At 38.6% G+C, this 20,592-nt stretch overlaps 3 protein-coding genes and 1 long non-coding RNA gene across 6 annotated transcripts; all 4 read right to left on the bottom strand.

Annotated features, from left to right (window-relative positions):
- Window positions 1-2,580: 2,580 nt before the first annotated feature.
- LOC140765610 (uncharacterized) lies at window positions 2,581-4,827 on the bottom strand. Its single transcript, XR_012105205.1, has 5 exons — window positions 4,596-4,827; window positions 4,417-4,493; window positions 4,254-4,328; window positions 3,478-3,599; window positions 2,581-2,876 (listed from the first exon to the last, which is right to left on the bottom strand). It is a non-coding gene; the product is annotated as an uncharacterized lncRNA (long non-coding RNA).
- A 487-nt stretch (window positions 4,828-5,314) lies between these two features.
- Window positions 5,315-12,149, bottom strand: LOC140764258 (protein ALTERED PHOSPHATE STARVATION RESPONSE 1). Its single transcript, XM_073102727.1, has 4 exons — window positions 10,955-12,149; window positions 10,536-10,711; window positions 7,777-8,000; window positions 5,315-6,295 (listed from the first exon to the last, which is right to left on the bottom strand). The coding sequence occupies exons 1-4, from the start codon at window positions 11,976-11,978 to the stop codon at window positions 5,497-5,499; spliced, it is 2,223 nt and encodes a 740-aa protein (XP_072958828.1). The 5' UTR covers window positions 11,979-12,149; the 3' UTR covers window positions 5,315-5,496.
- An 836-nt stretch (window positions 12,150-12,985) lies between these two features.
- Window positions 12,986-17,160, bottom strand: LOC140765939 (uncharacterized). 3 transcript variants are annotated; one of them, XM_073105279.1, is made up of 4 exons: window positions 14,697-17,160; window positions 14,087-14,190; window positions 13,804-13,918; window positions 12,988-13,726 (listed from the first exon to the last, which is right to left on the bottom strand). In XM_073105279.1, exon 1 carries the CDS (start codon window positions 16,895-16,897, stop codon window positions 15,257-15,259), a length of 1,641 nt encoding a protein of 546 aa, XP_072961380.1. In that variant the 5' UTR covers window positions 16,898-17,160; the 3' UTR covers window positions 12,988-13,726; window positions 13,804-13,918; window positions 14,087-14,190; window positions 14,697-15,256. The 3 variants fall into 3 exon arrangements, with proteins under 3 accessions (XP_072961378.1, XP_072961380.1, XP_072961379.1); XM_073105278.1 differs by having other exon boundaries at window positions 12,991-13,726; window positions 15,197-17,160; XM_073105277.1 differs by having other exon boundaries at window positions 12,986-13,726; window positions 14,087-17,160.
- Window positions 17,161-19,273: 2,113 nt separating this feature from the next.
- On the bottom strand, window positions 19,274-19,699 carry LOC140765066 (zinc finger protein GAI-ASSOCIATED FACTOR 1-like). Its single transcript, XM_073103983.1, has one exon. It carries the CDS (start codon window positions 19,697-19,699, stop codon window positions 19,274-19,276), a length of 426 nt encoding a protein of 141 aa, XP_072960084.1.
- Window positions 19,700-20,592: the final 893 nt, after the last annotated feature.

Raw genomic sequence — 20,592 nt, 5'->3', positions numbered from 1 at the left:
ACTATGGAGTCAAGTCGCAGGTCAAAAAACAAAGAAATAGAAAGAAGTGAGATGTACTGCGTTGTTAGGCTCTGTAACTACTCCTGTCTAGTGTTGACTAATTAAAACAGGGGAGAGAATGGAACAGCATTTATATTCACAACTTACATAACTCAACAGTAGTACTACTACTTATAATAAGTCAAACTAATAATTGTCTCTCCATACCCGCCCTTCTCTTATCTTCCTCTTTTTTCTCCATATTTTTAGGCGCTTCATCTTTTGGGTCTATTAAGTACCGCCTATTCAAAAACATGAGCCAACTCATACATAAGATATGAACAGACAGACAATCATTCAAGACAATATCACTAAAACCAACTAGACAAACAATCTTTTCCAATCAATTAACTTCAAGTCCCTGCATCATTCCGTTCTAAGGTAGTTTTCCATCTCTTTCTTGTTTGAAGATATATGCATATGGCGAAACTAGATATAATATCATCACGTCTTGTCATTTCCACCTAAAAGATATTTATAATATGCTTGATCTACTTATAGATATCTACTGCCTACATTAGCATTACAGTACGTTTTAATCATATAAACATATATTATAAATATACATACATGCAGTGGCTCAACAAAGCATGCATGGGAGCTTAGCAATGGTTAAGCTATGAATACAAGATGTATATATATACATATATATATATATGTATGTTACAGCATAGATAGCTACTATGCATACTTGCGCCAGCATATGAGCATGGAGACGCAGGCCTTCATTATATAGAGCTTCCCTTTTTGCTGCCTCACCATCTTCCTCCACTTCTCCAGCCTCACCCCCATGTCTTAACTTGCTCAATTCTTAGCTTTTCTCTCATACACACAAGGAGGAGATCGAGCAAATTAAGAGAAGACGACTTACGTTCATTCATATATATATACACACACACACACACACACACACACACACAGAGAGAGAGAGAGAGAGAGAGAGAGAGAGAGAGAGAGAGAGAGAGAGAGAGAGAAGAGAAGAGAGAGAGAAAGAAGTTAAATAAGATAGAAGCAGATAGAGCAACGGAAGGCTCCTATGTGCTCTTCCCATATGTTCGTTTTACTGGCAACAGGGAAAGATTCCGTCGTCGCGTTCGACGAACAGAGGGGTCGATGTGGGTCAAATCTACCTCTTTTCACGTGACATTTGCCTCTCTCCCGCCTCACAACTACATTTATAGAAAGAGCATACGTGTGGATCCGAGAGAGAAATGTGGCTCCCAACTACTTCAATTGGTTAATCGAGTGCTTATCTAAGTTTTAGCCACTGGATAAGGGACGCGTGTGAGACAGCCTGTGGATGCATGGGCACGCTAATTAGACGTACACCATGCAGTGTTAATCCACGCACTCCGTTAATTCGATCTGTTGGTCATCATTATTGGTCTATTCATTATCTAAGTTTTTAGATTAATGAGTAAGTCAGCATAAAATTATAGAAGATCTTGTATTCAAATTCCGTTTATTTGAAGTAAAAATCCTCCACCTCCAAAGCATATTTCTCAGGCCAAGTTAAACATTTTGGAAAAGAAATATGACCCTTCTCTAGAAGATTAAATAAATATGTGCTAAATATATATATATATATATATATATATATATTATTAGTTCGTTATTAAGTATCTTACAGAACTGATCATCTCAACAATTAGGATACCAAATAAAAGATAACATATTAGATTATTACTTATTTTCTCGGTTTTTCTCAATTTTAATCTGTCACCCTCGACCATTGATATATATATATATATATATATAAACCTACGAGTTGTAACATGTGGGTCCTCGGCCACGTGTTACCTATTGAGTTGCCACGTGGGTTTGTCCCCCATGAGAAATGTAGTGGAATGATCCCCACCTTATCTGAAGCCAATATATAAGTAGAAAGAGGTCGTAGGGTGGTTGACCTTTTGTCCTAAGTTTTGTGTGGATCCAAAAGGTGGCAATTAATGCAGATGAGATGAGAAGGGAGGAAATTAATTAAAAATAATTGGGGGCCGGGGGCGTTTAGAGATGAGAGTCAGGATAATTTTGAGGAATATAGCTAACCAATTTTTGTGGCAATTACTGCTGCAATTAAGGTTTCGTAGACTTTTAATACTTCATTAAATTTAGGTTACAATCTAACTTTGATGACATATCAGTACAGACTCTAATTTTACAAACTTGAGAAGAAAGACTGGTAATTCTACAAGCCACTTTATTGTTTTTACAACTCATGAAACAGACCCTAATCCTAAGGTAAGTAGTAATCCACTTTTTACATTCAAACACTATTAGGTTAATGGATCAGTACGTGTTTTTTAGTTGTGACTCCCCTCAAAAGACAACCGAACTCCTCTACCACTTCTTATATAAGATGATCATTAAATTGATCAGCCAAAAAAATAATTAGGTAATTTTACACCTTTAATTAACATAAGCAAACCAATGGAAAGATTTATGAAAGAAAATTAGTATTTGTAAAAAAAAAAATAAGTAGTATTTGTCAAACTGACATCACTGTTTATTAATTTCAGCAATTATAGTACAGTAGTCGATAGGAGCTAATTGAAGAGCCAAATATTTGCAATAACAATTGCATATATAGCATCTCTTCCTCCAAGTGAATGAAATCTAATGGAAGTTCCAGTCTTTGATGAACTAATAACATTAAGAGAGATATATCTGTTCCAATATCGAGTAAATCTCAAAAAACCATCTTTATATTTTGATATAGATCCCAACATTTACAACAAGGATATATCACAGATAGTTACATTATATATATGTATGTCCTCCTCAAGCAATCTGGTAGTTCAGACTTCTATCTCTCCAACTGCTTTCTTGATGTCTTTCTGCAGATTTAAGTAGAACGTCAAAATGAAACCGAGTAGAAGAAGAAACACATTTCGCGAGAGGGGGGAAAGGAGAGGGAAGAAGAGGTTGCTAGTTTTATTGCAAGCATACTTCAATCGACAGCGGTGTTGTTCCATACCGTGTGTAACTTTCCCTTCCTTGTGGACAAGGAATTTAGTACAGTTCCATTTAATCTGAGATCCCATGAAACTAGGTTTGCTTGCTTTTAGAAATTTATAAAATAGCGTAGCAGTTGGACCATTTACGTGTAAGTATAAGTGATGAAACAAAAGATGAAGGTAAAAGAAGAAACATGCACAACCATTTTTGCGGAACTAAATCAAAGAAGCTGAAGAGAATTCTGCACCAACTTTTGTGAATGGATAAGGGGAAATGATTCAATCGCATAGTTATTCTAACCACTAATGAAGAACATATAGTTGCAATTTGCAAGAAGGGGAGATCAAAAGGAAGCATAAATTATGATCAGCAAGTCAAAGGAACTGTACATTACCACACACAAGAAAGAAGGCGAAAGAACTGTAGCAAGTTCTGATCTAGAGTAGTTCTATATCCATATTACATATGAAAAGCATTTACCTTTTGTAAAATTGGATACTCAGCCTTGAAATGTTGTACAGGCAAAATCTTTTATTTCTTGACCTGTCCCAGGTTCTTGTGTTGCAAGAACTGATTGCATGGAAATGCTAATATCTCACAATCTGATTATTAAGAACACATCATTAGATAGTTAAGACAAATCATGAACCTAGTAAAGAGTGTCATCAAACTTTTCCCATCATGATTTTTCCATGAATAAATCCTTATATATGGAAGAGCTTTCTCTCCGAGGTTTCATTACCGAAATTTTTCGAATACATACTCCTAAGGGTAGTCACAAAATAAGTAAGAAATAGTCTTTGCCGCTAATCAACAAGTAATAAATTAAACTTTATGTTGATAATCCAATATTCAAATATATGACATGGATATTTCCTCTCCAGAAAGAAAGAAAAAAAAAACATATGAAATGCATACAGAAGAGGGAAAAGTACTTAGCTATTTGATAAGATTACACTATGATGCAGATGCAAATAACTGCTATGCAGATTCACGACAGAGGCATTCATAAGAAAATTGGGAAATCCAAGCAATCAGCCAATCCTCTTGCTACCTCCTTGTCAAGAAGATACTATTAACTCTCTTTCTTCTTGAGCAATCTCCTTATCGAGCATAATATTACAGTAATTGATCACATTAGTGTTTTTTTTTTTTAGTTCTGTAAATATCACTGTCTTGAAATATCTAAAATGGGATTAACTTTGTGATATAATCAAAGTCATTGATGTATTGGAGGGAGAGAGAGATATATATACCTTTGCTCTTGTACATGTTTATATAATTCGGTCAATTGAGTGTATGTAATTGTCATCCGTAAGCTACTAAGCCCACTGCCATACAAATTGACAAAGAAATGGGGGAAAGGGTAAGAAGCGAATCATAATAATAGGGAACAAAAAAGAATAGAGAACAAATTACCATTTGGAAGCAACATTTACAATCAAAAGGGCCTTCCCCTTGAAATTTCCCAAATCGGCATCCTTCCCGCTGATATCCTGCAAGAAATTAAATACCAATCCAACAGATTCCCAATAAGAATAAGAAAGTTGTTCACGAGGAGAGCGAATAAGATTGAGGATAAAAAAGAAATTGCCTACCTTAGCCGTGAAATGATGGATAGAAGTCTCCTCTCTCTCTCTCTCTCTCTCTCTCTCTCACACACACACACACACACACACACACAAAATTTGAGATTAAACAATGTATTCTATTCTGTTAAGCTCGTGGAGTGCGAGCGAGCTGCTGATGTCACATTCTCTACAGCTCCTTTGATAGCCGAGGCCAACGGCTATGGCGGACACACGGAGTCTTTGACCTAACAGCACTCCCAACTAGGGCTGTCAAAAAAGGCTCGGCTCATAAACTTGGTTCGAGCTCTAAATAAGCTAAGGCGAGCTGAATTCGAGTCTCATTAAGCTGGAGCCGAGCTGAGCCGATCTTTCAGCTCGAGCTAGATTTTTTCCACCTTTCAAGCTCTAAATTATCTAGTCTCATATTTAAATTTTAAAATAAATTAAAAATATAATAAAGAAAATTTTAATAAATTTAAAATAATCAAAATCTCGATATATACGTGTATGGACGTTCGTATGCATATACTGCATGCAGGTACGTACGTGAGCTTGTATGTTTGTTTCAATATATATACATGCATGGATGCATTTTATGTCCGACTGTCTCTAATATCTATCTGTATGTTTGTATATATAACAATGACTGGAATAATATCCCAAACCCATGCAACGTTCGAGTCAACGTGCTTCATATCTGTAGTTAGCAAAAATTTTATAAGAAAAGAGTGGAGAGAAAGAGACGATCAGGTAACGTCAAATTTTCCTTAAAAGATTAAAAACAAACAGTACCTAGCATTGAGATGGATAATTTAAAGGTATAGTCCGAAAACTACAGTAGAACCAAACAAACAAGAAAGAACATTATAAGAATTTCAAAGAAAGATTCTGGAGCAAACTAGATCCCTGTACATTTTAAGTTCTTCAGCTAGTTAGCCACTGGTTCCCGCGCCATAGAGACCAACTTCAACTTAGAGTACATGTCAGAACAAGCTTGAGAAAAGTCAGAAAGAGCCCTAAAGAGCTCTGGCAAGTGTGTCTTGAGACTTGTTAGTGATTTTTCTCTGACTTGCTTGCATAAATTGTTGTGGGTTTCAACCTCGTCATCAAGCCGGCTCTTCAAAGACTCTACCATAAACTTCCTCTCTGTCACAGGATCTTTCTGATTTGTTCCTTCACTGACTTCAAGCTCGGCCTCAGATGATGCTGCTTTCCGTTGAGAATACTTCTGATACCAGTCTTCGAAAGCCCGAGACCGCCGCATGTATTCCTTCTGTGCTTCCTCACATTTTTCTTTCTGCTTCATCTCATCCTGTTGAAGCGCTAAAATTGATTTTAGGACTGCTGAAAAGCTAACAATAGCACTCTTGGCAAGCTCATCTGGGAGCTTCCCAAGATGATCATGCCAGGCAAGCAGGAGGCCTTGAATAGGAGGTTGTTGTGTCCTTGGAGGAGATGATACTTTTTCCTTCAAGCTGCTTTCAATGGGGATAAGATTCAGCTTCAACCAACTATTGAGAGCTTGCATGTACTCTCTTTGATGACTGATAAGTTTAAGAAACTGTAATTGCCACTCATTTACAATATTGGACAGCTGAATTGTACGACTGTGATGATGTTGACTTGTCTCTATGGAAGAATTTGACATGTCAAGGGCCTTGAGGTTTAATACAATCTTCAGCTGACCTTCATGATGCAAATGCATGGTTTCCCACATCTTGGCCATCCTGAAACACAAATTAAAATACAATGTAAGTACCTGAACTGAATTGAAACATCTGCAGATTTTATTTTTTATCATGATAAAGAGGCAATTATTCTTAATAAATGGTTGCTTTGCCGCTAAAGAAATATCTGGGACATAAACAATTTACATATAACAGTTCCAAATAACAAACTGATTCAAGATAAACAATTTCCTTAATCAGATTTGCCTGATTAGACCAGCATATATAGACAACAACTAGCATAATTGTGAGAAGAAGGAATTAGGGATGAGCAAAGAAGGAATAAACAATTATAAGAAGCCCACAGGACATTTCATATTTTCAACTTAATTCCTTCCGTGGAGGAAATTGATGGACAGCTTCGTGTTCCAAGTTGCCTAGTTTCATCCTCTAAAATAGATAGACGCTAATTAGGGATGAGAAAAGAAAAAAAGAACAACGACTAGAAGACAGCAGGACATTTGGTACTGTCAATTTAATTCCTTCGCAGGAGAAAATTGAAATGCATCCTGTCATTCCAAGTTGCATAGTTTCATCCTCTAATATAGCATGAGCAGGCTGTAGCTCTAATCTAATAAAGCCAAAATAAATATGATGACCAGTTGCATATCTTCTCTTATCCTCAAGTGCAAGAGCAAATACCAAGGCATTAATTTCAGCAATTGGGTTTGTTATACAAATAACTTTGTTCTACTTGGCACTTTTCTTGGACAACAACAGAAAGTTCTCTTAAACCAAATGCTATTATGTTTATCCCGTGTTGAATTGTATCTTTCCCTCCTTGACTCCAAAAGGATATCTGCTGCATCGTGTAGATCTCTACTGGGGATGTCAAACATCCGGAAAAATTTTGCAGCTTTTTTTCACCACAAAATTCTTAGTTATTCCTTACCTTTTTCAATAACCTCAGCACCTCACACATCCACCTCATTATCCTCATTCAAGGAGACTCAAGTTTTGCCTATACAGAATTCTAAGTTCCCAACATTCAGATCCAAACAGCATTGCCAAGCCTTACAACCATAATATATAACTTCCTTTGCTTAAGGAGCTCACTACGATCACATGACGCGTTATAGGAACTTCCCCACTCAAACCATCCTGTACTAATCCTTTGTAACGCAGTACTGCCTATAATGTGTTTCTTATCTATCAAGCATTAATTCTCTCCATCTCCATGTCTTGATAGAATAATGAATTGCACACTCAAACTTCATTAGAAGTTTAGAACTATTCTTTCAGAAACCCTACATTCTAAGTCTCTTGTATGATTCCAACTTGGTGTTTAAAATTTAAAAAGATCTAGAGAAGAAATGGATTGATGTATAAAAAGGGGATAACTATGTGAGTTATGAGAGGAGTATGGATGGAGAGAGAGAGAGAGTCATTTAACAATGAATTCAAAACTTCACAAAGAAGCTAAATCCTAAATCACATCTTAAATAAGCAAATGGAACAGACAGGAAGTTAACTATGCATACCCATCAACAAGTTCCATGAGTCTTGGGTACAGCTGATTATCACGAAGATGCTGAATTTCTGACACTGTTGAATCCATGGACTGCATATCTACTATGTATCTTGTGTGCAGATGACTAACAGCTGCTTTAGTTTTTTCCAGAGCTTCAGTACTAGCACCACTTCTCTTTTGCTTATTCAATAAAGTAACTTTCCTTTGATACTCAATTTTCATAAGCTCACCTGCCTGCCATTAATGATGTACATAAACACATAGGGAAAATAATAAGCTCAACTACAAATATTTGTAATGTCAAAAGTTGTCAGTCAGAAGGTCCCCTAATGTAAGCAAAGTAGATCTTGCTAGATATTGGTTACACAGCATACGATCATAGACCATTTCAAAACATTATTGCAAGACATTCCCATATCAGAATGAATGCAAGGTGTCCATGATATCCTTGTATCAATCAATACAAATAATTATGGGAAATCACTCCTTAAACTCTTAAACCACTAAAATCAAATGAAAAGGGGAGAGGAAGGTCTGAATTCCGGGTAAAACTTGGAAACTAGAATTTGCCCCACTTCTATCAAAAACTTGATCTAGAATTGCATTTTCCAATCAAGGATAATGTTATCTAGGGAGAGGTTTGTTGTCATGCAAAGATGTCCCGAGGAACATGCATGCCACTAATTATCAAATTGACATAAAAGCTGATATATATATATATATATATATGCACACACTGACTTTATTAGCACATATGACATATGACCATTTAGACACTGCTCATGTTACAGTGCCAAACACATCAAACTGACCCCAAGTTCAAAAAGCTACAATCGGAAAGGGGCAAATGTTATGCCTACAATCTCCTAACTCCTAAGAAAACCTAAACCACTCCATGCTTTCTTGTTGACAGGGTAGCTTATCATGTACTTGATAATAATATAATTCTGTAAAGCACGGATGCTTCGTTTGCCCCTCCGTACTGGTATCGGATACGGCCGGAGGAGTATTCAAATTATAAAACTTAATTTTAATTTTTCGATACGGCTTTGATACGGTAGGATACGACTCCAATACAGTGGGATACGGCTCCGATACGGTTTCGATATGGTAGGATACGGCTTCGATATGGCAAGATACGACTCCAATACGGCGGGATACGGCTCCAATACATTTCTTGAGCATTCAATCCTTTTTTTTCCTTTGTGTGCTAAAATATGATGTAAAACATATATTTTATACGTATATACGATTGTCTAATCCTTCATGATACTTTAAGGCTTTATTTATTTGATAATAAATTAAACATATAACTTAAAACCGATTTAAAGATTTAAATCAGTTGTATACTAATAGTTGAATTAGGTATCAATGTTTTACTAACATTTTAAATTTTATATCAGTTTCTATTACAATATTATTCTAAAGTTTTAGGCATGTAGATATTAAATAAGTAGCTTTCTTTTGTTTTATCGTATCATTTATGGGATAATTATTCTTTACCATATGTTATATTGTTGACAACAAATTAAAAATATATTATTTATTTATTTATTGGCGTATTCATGCTATATCTGTATCCTACTTTTAAAAATTTATCGTATCCCCGTATCCATATCTCCGTATCCCGTATCCGTATATATACTTCACAGATATGATTTAATTAACTTATCTCCTATGGCAGAATAACCAAGAACACTTTTGTTACTTTGACTGTCAAATGTAGTGATGATACCCTATTGGCTTATGAACTTTTAAAAAAGAAGTTTCCCAACTTTATTATTACAAAATGGAGAAGTTCAAGATTATATTTGGGATCACAACAAATAGATTATATTTTCCTACCCATTAATTGGTCACCTAATACCTTTCCTCTAAATCTCAGGTGAACTTTGGGTCATTAGGACTATTTTTGGTTGCAGTGTTTAGCGAATTAGGGATACTCTTCAAATATGAAGTCATTTAGGATAGAACATTCCAATGAAAGGAAAGAACATAAAAGCACTTGTTCTTACCTTTATTAGAAAGACAATTGAAGATGTGCAACCATAGGAAGTCAACTATATTAATATCAGACAACAATCAGAAATAGTCAATATCATATGAGAGGTCCGCTGTGTAGGTAAATCAGTTCCAAGAATGTTGCCTAACATACAAGTTTTCCTCATCCTAATTATTCAAGAAGCTTGGTACCTTTGTTTTTAATCAACTCAGCATTGAACATTGTATAGCTTATTTTCAATCTCATGGAGTATTTGAATCATATTTTACAAAATCTATCACAAAAGAGCTCCAAATATCATACTTATCCACAAATTTTAACTACCCTTGTAAATTGTTATGACACTTTCCATACCAAAACATTTTGGAATTTCAGATAATTTTAAATCATTTGGAAAAATCTATTATCATGATTACCTATCTTGACGAGTTGAACTTTCATAAGTATATTCATCCTTTCTAGCAGATTAACACTAACACTTATAGCACAATCGGAGTTAGTACTGTCTTAGGCATATAAGTTTTGGTTCTTTAGCAACTATCAGTCTCATCCTGAATTCGTTGTTGTTAGTGAACGAGTACCACCAGACAAAATTGATGGCAATTCAGTATCTGGGTCTCAGAATTTGTCAGCAGGAAGTCCTTCACGAGAAAATAGACAAATAAATAATCTACTCATCTCTACCATCCTTGAGCTGGCATAATGAATGAATAAGGAAAGATAGAATTAGATGAAATTAATGAAATCATATAGAATGTAAAATTTACCTTTACTTCATCATAGAGTTTCTTCTCCCATGCTAACATCTTATCTAACACTGTGGCAAGTGTTTCCCACTCATCATTATCAAAATCATCCTTCCCATCATCACAATTAGGTATGCCTTTAAATGACTTATTCCAAGTAATGACTTTCATGACTCTTGCAGAATGGTCAATATGCCCTGTACAAAAATGTTGTACAAGTATAGAAGGAAATTTAGCTAACATGATGATGAACCACAAAAAAAAAAAAAAAAAAATCCAAATGCAGCCACAGTCTCCAAGTCAATATCAAGTCTTGGTTCAAAACAAGATCCTCATAATTTCCACCATAACTTCTGACTACTCTATTCTAGTGGCACATAAATTAAAATAGAGGATAGACCAGTAGCAACACTAGCACTTAAAAGAGAAGCTTCCTCTACCTCTATTATCAGCAAAGTTAGAGTGATAATGCATCCGATTCGCCTCCAGCATCTTCAAAACCTCGTGAGAACTCTCTGACGCCTTGAGGAAATGCTCATCGAGATCCGTAAGGACCTGTGACAGATTAACACTAGGCGCTTCCGCCGGCACCATCTTGCTTCTCTTCACATCCATCGGTGGCGCAGACGCCGCATGCTGGTGATGGACCACGCCGCTGTCCTGCATCTGCTTCCTCCCCGGGGGCTTCGGCGGCAGCGGATGGAGATGACCCAACCCCGCATTCTCCGGAGTTTTGGGCTCGTCACTATCCCCTTCCCCGCCGTTTGCCATGGGCGGCGGAGGCGGTGGCGATCTGGTGACATTCTCCTCATCAAGCTCGTCTCTTTCCGGCCGGATCTCCTCGGCAGAGAGCGACGGCCCCGCAATAGTCTCATCCATGGAAAAGAAGTAATCCCATGTGTCCATACTCTTCGAGTCAGGCATCGGCGGTGGCGGTGGAGTCGGCGGAGAAGGTGCCTCCGGCCGCCGCCTCCGCCGGCGTCGGCGGTCGTCGAGGTGGTTTTCCTCAGCCTCTTCCTCCCCCTCCTCCTCTTCTTCTCGGATGGAGGCGTTCGAGGGCGGGGGAATAGACTTCGAGGGGAAGACAGTCGGCGGTAGGTCAGGCATGCTAATGGATCGCTGGATCTTAGGCGAAGGCGAGAAGTCCGGGAGAGGAGGAGGAGGAGGAGGGAGTGAATCGATAGGAGGAGGATGGACAACAGCGACGGAGGAAGGGTTTCCGACAGCAGAGGAGGGGTTTCCGGCTGCTTCCCCTCCTGTGGCGGAGGAAGAGTTGATGGGGTGCGCCTCGCCTTGGGCGAACTCGGCGAGGGCGGCGCCGGTGTTCTTGAGTGAAACAGCATAAGCAGAGTGCGCAGCGGCGAAGGCGTTGCGGGAAGACACCGCCGACTTCATCCATTGCCGGCGCTCTTTGCACCTCGCCACCGATTCCTCGTTGTCGATCCTCGACTGGGCGCAACCCATCGGTAGGGTTACTGGGCGGTGCGCCGAGGGTAGGGTATGACCGTTGTAGTAGTAGCAGTAAGGAAGTGGGATTTCCTCAGCGAGTATCTTATATCTACTCCCGAGAAAAGGCAAGAGAGAGAGAGAGAGAGAGAGAGAGAGAGAGAGAGAGAGAGAGAGAGACAGAGGGGGTCTGAGAGCAGGGCGTGCTTGTCCTTTGAGTTTGCCGCCTCGCTTAAGAGAACAAAAAAAAATTAAAAAAATAGTAATATTGCACTGTGACCCCCAACATTCTCGATATGACTGTTGAAGGCCCTTGGGTTAGTAAGAACATTTCAAACTGAAGGATTTCATTAGTTTTGGGCCTCCATCGATTCGTCGGTCTTCTCTCCTCTCAGAATTGGGTCGAACAGGGGAGGAGATTAAGAAGGGCTTAATTCGCTAAGCCCGTGGATTAACTCGACACCAAATCTGGCCCGACAGACTTGGGCCTGCTCTTATCACTTATGACTCACGAGTCCATAGACTAAATAAATACTGGACAAAAGACTTAACTTTTTCTTAATTCAGATACACTTAAACAATTAGGCAGCCTGCCTCCCGAACCACAAATAAGCTCACTATCACGCCGACCCAATACAAAGTTTCGATTTGTTGCATCGAATCAATCCTCTAAGCCAACCCACTTCAGAGATCTACCTGCATTAATTTTATTTTTCCCAGTGTCCGCCTGGAATTTTACATCACAAGCTCCCGTTGAGTGGTGTAGCAGAATACTATTTGGAAGAACTAGGAAGAGAATCTGATCATGGAACACGCACAATTCTTGTCTTCTTATTCTTTCTGCGAAATAACATAAAATATTTGAAGATCTAAAAATATCACCACCTCAACCAGGGCACTTAGAATGCAAACAAGCGCAGAAATTAAATAAAAGAATCACATTTGTGGGGGCAATCTCATTACACTACCGAAGTTAATAATAAAACCATAATAAGTTTTGAGTGCTACTGATGGCCATTACAGTTTTAGTAAATGAAACTGAACTGCACAATGTTGAAAACCTGATGGAGGTCAATTAATTAACTGACTACATCAAAAAACAATCATCTCTCTCTGTGTACAGCATCATGGGGAAACAATGAAAAAAAGTGTGAGGAACCTCAAAAGGAAGGTTCTGCAAAACATGAAAAATTTCTGTCCTGATAAATCTTAAGTACAACAAAGTAGTAAACATAATTCGCTTAACTTACATCGCTAATGTGTTTGTAACCAGCAACATGATATAATCGCTTTATGTTAATCATCTGCAGTCAAGATTGGCAAGGACTCGAGTCATATTTAAATTATGCGATCTCTGGTTTACTCTTCCTAGTCTTATAATCTGTCCTGAGAGATTCTGTGTTCTTGTACAAAAACTTATTAGTAAAATAACTTTGCTTTTCATGTCCAAAGAGCCACAGGCTGTTTTAGGGGCTAGCGCTTATGAAAGCTTGTCATCAGGAACCTCCAAGATGTGGGCACAGCTGTCTACCATCTCCTCCATGAGGCTATCCTGGTATCAGAATCAGATGGACATGTTCAAACAGACGAAATCCTAGCATCTTCTGGCAACTAGGGGTTGGGGCCCATGAAGAATTTTCTTGTAAATAAATGGCAAAATTGTACATCTTATGAGTTTTGCCGAGGGCACAGGACATCTTATGAAGGGCTTCAAACTTTTCATTATTTGTCATCATAAAAACATTCTTGGCCAGAAGTGGCTCCACCTGCATCAAATAATGTCATCATCTATTGAGAAATAGAACCTAATGTTTTAAAAAGATGTTACAATTATTGCACATACCTTGTGGATAAAATATCTGCAAATTAACAACATGTCACCCCCTGCTTGAGCAGAAGCTTTTCAGGCCATATATCAACACCTAACTGAACAGCTTAATAGCTTGGTGAGATAAAATCTGCAAATATAACCAATTAAGAGAAATGCATAAGTGCCCTGTGATAATTTTAATGAAAGGAGAGAAATAAAGAATTATTTTGTTCAGCATGTTCTGAGACTAAGAAATAAAGTTAACTATGAACTGCAATCATATATCAGTGTGCCCAAAAAAAAATCAAGGTCAAACCTCAAATGACACTTCAATTCAGAGACTGTAGCTGTTACATTTCTGTGGGAGAAGATGATCCAATTTTTTTGCATCTAGTTGTCCACCAACAGCATATTGTATGACTACAGAAAAAAGAACCAAGGATGAACAAACAACAAAGTGCAAATAGATTACTTATGAGGATACAAGAGAACTTGCAGAACTTCAGTTCCAGTAACTAGACAGGTTTTGTTTATGACAGGTGATATTTATACTCCACATCTCCACCAGGGAAAACCAAAAAGTGCATCAAACCAATCTAGCAAAATTAAATCTGAGAAATATAGGCACATTTGATTTATCGGCACATGATTATGATAGTACAAAAGGGTAGTCTGAAAACAACTTGGAATGTGTACTTCTGATGCCGAGTAATCTCACTGCATTTTTCATATATGTAGGATAAGATAAAACCATTGCAAGAAAATAAAGGCAACAAAATAGATCTATTAAAGAACCATGGACCCAATGATTGCTAAGTAAGATGGCACTCTACCATAGTCTAGAACAGTTGAAGAACAAATAATTTTGATTTAAGATGTCACCCTCCATGAACTTGCACACCGTTCAAGGCAATCAAAGATCTTACAATCGTAAGGAAGGTCTGAAACCACCATGGCACCTGACATTGCAGCCACCATGACTTCGTTTTAATACAATGCTTGCAGTCATAATTGAGTTTGAGCTAATCTGTAGATCTGATACAACCATAAAGTCAACGAGTTCTTTTGATGGACATACAATTAGTAACATAAAATACTAAAAGTTACCACATGTTGGAAGCACAACCATAATATGCTGCATGGAAGAAATTAATACAGGAAAATAAGTTATGAAATACTCTCAATACCAATGTATTGAACAAAAGGGATATTCCGCTTCTAACTTTGTTCTGCCTGATAAATCCCTCTTTATGAAAAGCACAAACGATAACATGAAATCCCATGCATAGATTAGCAAGAACAAGCTAGGGTGGTTCTACAAGCATAAATTACAATGAAAACCCAGAGAAGAAAAGAAAGCCATAAAAGCTGTAAAATAGTAGTAATTGAAACAGTTTCCAGGACATTAGCGAGGACAGGATGTTACCTTAGGAAGCAAGTCTTCTTTAGTGGTCATCACATAAATATTCAACTTATCAAGGACTATCTAAGTAAGCATTCTGTCCAAAATATAAGATACTTTGTATATATCTGGACTCTGACAATAACCCACCTCACAAAAAGCTTTGATCAACCTATTGAATATGACAATATCTAGGACAAAACCCTGTCTCTGCATCCATTCCAGCAGACAGCGTAATTCCCAAATTTTACCACCCCTAACCAACCCACAAGTTACATGTGCAAGAAGATTTGGTGAGAATCCATCCTCCAGGGATCGGTAAAAGACACCAAGAGCCCCCAGAAATCTTCCATCTCTGCAGAGACAATCAATAACAATTCTATAGGTGGTTTTATTTGGGGCAATATTCTCATTGTTCATTTTACAACAAAGGAGATAAACCTCATTTGCCTTTCTTGCCAAATAAAAGTACTGAATTAAGGTATTATAAGTCACCAGATTTGCAACAAAATCCCTGCTGCTAAAGACACATTTTGCTAGTTGAAGCTTCCCAACATTGCAGAGACTCTGGACAACAATACTGAATGTCCAGCTATTCGGGACTATGCCCTTCTTGAACATGTCAGGGAAAAGCTTAAAAGCGGACAACCATCTCCCAACATCACAAAGCCTGCTCATCACAGTATTGTAATTGACAACATTAGCATTCCAATCAAACTCCGCACTCCTCTCCAACAGGCATTTTGCCTGCCAGGCCTTCGAGCCACGGCAAAGACAATCGAGAAGGATATTCAAAGTCACAGCATTGGGACAAGCTCCATTCAGTATCATTTCATCTAACAGCATAAAACTTCTATCAGCTTTCCCTGACTTACAGAGCCCGTTCATGTAGATGCTATATGTTATTGTATCAGGCTTCCAGCCCTTAACGCTGCTAGCTTCCAAAAGCTTATCAACCTCATAGAAAAAACCAATCTTGCAAAAAGCTTCAATTAAGACATTGTACGTCACTGTACTCGGTGGGCATCCAACCGCCTCCATAGTATCCACCAACCTCTTAGCCTCTTCAATCCGTCTATCGCTACAGTAAGCATGTACAATCGGAGTGTATGTGTGGGCATTGGGCCAGCATCCATCCTCAAGCATCTGATCCAAAACACCCAATGCCTCCTCCACCCGCCCAGCCCAGCACAGCCCCGTGATCAGCGTAGAGTAGGTAACCACGTCCGGAGTGCACCCGCACCTCACCATCCATCGAACGACCTCATACGCTGAATCAAATTCCCTCAAGTAGCAAGAGTACAATTTCACCAATACCGTGTAGGCCGCAATGTCCGGGGCCATCCCAGCGACGGCCATCTCCTTAAAAACTGAAACGGCATCCCCTGGACGGTTCGCTATAACCAGCGCATCCACCACTGTGGTGTAGCACGCGACGTCGGGGCTGCAACCGAAGTCCTTCATTTCGTCGAACAGGTGGAGGACACGGTCGGCGTCGCCAGCAGAGGCTAACTCCGACATCAAGCGGTTGTACTCGAAAGGATGGGGCCAACGAGGCCTCGCGGCGATGTCCGGCGAAGGGAAAAGGGGCTTCTTGGAGAAGTGCTTGGCGATTTCGGAGAAGCGGAGGAGGAGTGGGTCGTTGCATAGGTCCGGTCTCGAAGTGTTTGATAAAAAGCGGCGAAGAGTGGAGTGAAGGAGGATTGGGGTTCCTCGGATGGGCATAAGAGAGGAGATAGATGGGAGTTAGGGGGGAGTCGGGGAGGTAGCCGAGAGGGGTGTAGGGTTTTGAGGTTGAAGAATGGCGGAAAGGAATCCATAGGTTCTTGGAGATGGAGATGGAGATGGTTCTGAAGAAGAGGCGGAGAGGAAGGAAGAGGACATCAGCACATTTCCATTTCGCAGCCGGTGGAAGATGGAGAGGAAGAGGCGTCCATCCGGCACAGGATAAGCGACGACGGCTTCGATAGCCGCTTCTTTTGTCGGACTTCAAACGAGTTCAAAGTGCGAAAATTTGTATATATTTTCTATTTCATTTATTTGCTATTACTTAAATAAATAATTTCACTTGGTACAAATTGACTCTTATCATAAACTACTATTAAAATTAACCCAAAAAAATTATTATTCCTCTGTATTAACAAAAATAAGCACATAAAGTTAAATAAACTCAAGTACAAATCAGTGATAATTTGTAGATGAAAAACTTATTGAAAAATTAAAAAAATAAAAATATATGAGGTTACAATAGTTTAGAAAATTTATGTGTATTCAGGGGGTCTAAGTATTAAAAACTTTCAAAAAAAAAGTTTTAATTTTATTTTATATATTTCTTAATTATTATATTTTTAAGTAAATACATTTAAAAAATCACGTTACCTGCTCAACTTAATTATATATCACTAGAGCTCCGAGCCTATTGATTCGATTGCAACTATAAATATGGTTAATAGTGACAATTAAATAGTTCAAATACCCTGTTTTCGTTAATTGAATATAGATTGAGAGTGAGACATCAAGATATTTGGCTACACAAAGCAAAGGTTTATAGAGGTAAAATGATTTTTATTCAAATTATTTACATTTTTCTGAAGGGGATAAAAAGGGTCGTGCATCGTGATTGAGTTCTTTCTGTATGTTTTCGATAATTAAATATCTGATTGAGAAGTATAGTCCATAATATAATTTCCAAACATCAGAATTACTGAATCTGTATCCTGATAGTATGAGTCCATTTGAATATTATATCTGAAGAAAAAAAAAACTCCATATCATCCAACCCAGTTAACAGTACTCCAATCTAACATACAAATAGCAAATGCCATAGCAAAAAAAGATACAATTCTCCACAAGGTCTTTTATTTTTAGTTTAAATAAAAGGGCAAAAAGTCCAAATTATTAAACCATCACTCATGATGGGAGTCAAACAAAATAAGGATGCAGGCCTGATTGCCTCCACAAGTACTAGATAAAACATAAATTCAAGTTTAATTTGGTATAAGCCGAATTAGTCCTTCGGCCTCAGAGCTTTTTTAGCTCCTTTTATTGCATGTTTCAAATAGTTAAAAGAGCTTGATCCAACTTTGCACTGACTTCAGAAGAAACCATCAAAAAAGCACAGGGAGTCGTCAAACTGATCCATCTCCAGCTGCTGAAACCCGGACTCATCTCCTCCAAACCCCTGGAAGTTGCTCGTCTCCCCAAACAAGCCATCACCTCCCCATGCGTTGCCCGACCCACCCATCCCTCCCATTCCCATGCTTGCTTGCTGGTCTTGGTAGTTAATCATACCTCCATTGTTGCCATTCATGTTACTGTCTCCAAGTAGTGGAGTTGAGGTTGGTACCAAGAGACTGGGATCTGGTGTAGGAGCTGGCACAGGCGGCGGCGGCGGCGCTTCGACATCGTTGGCGAATGAAGAGGACGGGCAGTAGGCGTCGGCGTCGGCGTTGGCGTTGGCGTTGGCGTTGGCGTTGGCGTTGGCGTTGACGTTGGCGTTGCTGGTGTTGGGCATCTCCAGTAGTTCCATTAGACTCTTGCACATCCTAGCCAAGCCCTCCGGCTCATCAGGCAGCGTGTCGAAATTGAAGAGAAAAGCTAGAGCTGATTCCTCTTGAGACTGCACTGGTTGATGGCCTATGGATGTTGAGGACATTGGCAGATCCTGAAGTGTTGGAAGAGTCGTTCCATTATTCATGGCAATATTATTCGCCGTTGGTAAGCTGCTCTCGCCGGCGATCATCGGAGCCGGCGGCTGAGTTTTCTTCCATGTGAACACTCCGCAGAAGGAACGATGAGTAATGTAGGTATTTTTCCTGCGTTCGAACGTGATAATGACATGAGTAATATGCAATGTTTTTCGTTAACAAAAAGTAAAGGAAAAAACAACACAACTTTCTACTTCCAGCTGCTTGGGTAGATGAAGTACACCTAACTTAAATCTTATAAGTGATGATTAATGCTGGATATTGTTGGAATATAAAATTCTATCAGACATAGCTATTGTTTGAAACATAAAACTTCCAACCATTTATATTAATGAAGCTGTCTATTAACACATATCATGGTACGTACATGAAGAAATTAATTAAGGAGCAATGCTCACCGAGCGAACACCATGCCGCAGTCGCACTTGTGAATATGGGAGTTGCAAACCTTAATGTGCGCCTTCCAGTCCAACTCCACGGCGTACTTCTTCAAGCACCGGTCGCACTGCCACTTCTTCTCGCCATGCTTGCGGCCGTAGTGCTTCTTGATCCCGGTGATGTCGCCAAGGGCACGAGCCGGGTCGTTGTAGACGCAGCTTGGCTCCGGGCAGATGTACGCCCGTTTGTATGCCCGCCTCTCGCCGAGCGGATCGACATCACCATTACTTACTGGTTGGTGGCTGCGCATGTGTAGCTTTAGATTCTGTTCACGTATGAAGCTCTTGTTGCACTGTTCGCAGACATAACGGTCCGTCGCCAGTAGAGACCTCGGTGACAATGCGATCACCTTCGCAGTTGGATCTATTTTTCGCAACATCATATGTACATATATATAGATATAGATATAGTTCGATGGGCACTATTTGTATACGAAACTAGAGTGAAATAGAACCAAGTTAGTTTATAAGATCATAATAAGAAACCTGGATTCCCTGGACGTTTTGTTCTTCTCTTTGCATGCTGCTTTTGTTGATTCTGAAGAGTAGTAGAGTTCATACTTGGAGCCGGGGCTTCTCTTGACATTCTCTGTAAATAAAACAGCTAAGATAAATGGTACACTTGTTGTTGACATTGGTAAGAACATAGAGTTGTTATTGAGAAGAACAAAGTTTTCTAAAAAAAATTGAAGAACAAAGCTAAGATAAATGGTAGATTGATGCAATTACAATTAGAGAAAATAATAAATAGAAATAATTGATTGAGTAAAAATTATTCTGAACTCAAGGTCATGACTCATGACCGCACAGTGTTACATAGTAATCTTTAAATAGGAGAATTCACAATGGATTAGTATATGTGGGCCATTATCTACTATTTTTGACAGAGAATTTTTGATAGTGGTGTCTACTTAAATAGAAGAAGTTAAGCCACATTTTCTAATAGACTAATTAAATGTTATATCCTTTGGATATTTAGTAATGTTTCTTGAGCTTCTATCTATTTATTTCATCAAGAGTGATGTACTTCCCAAAAATAGAAGTACTTAACTAGCAACTAATTAACATTAGATCCAGCACACCAACAACAACCATTTACAAAGCATCCTTCTTATGAGATATATAATTGGTTTATTCTACTTCGTAATAGTAGATGTCATGCTTTTATATGCTTGCTAGCTACTAAGAGCTCAACATAGATAGCGAGATCTAAGACCACCCGAGCTCGTATTTAGCCCTTTTATAATCTTATATAATCTTAATTGCATGGTCATTA

This window comes from Typha angustifolia, chromosome 8 (genome assembly GCF_048772165.1).
Source record: "Typha angustifolia cultivar Huaian chromosome 8, ASM4877216v1, whole genome shotgun sequence".
Taxonomy (NCBI): domain Eukaryota; kingdom Viridiplantae; phylum Streptophyta; class Magnoliopsida; order Poales; family Typhaceae; genus Typha; species Typha angustifolia.
Note: the sequence above shows the minus strand (reverse complement) of the source record. Positions and strands in the feature narration are given on the sequence as shown.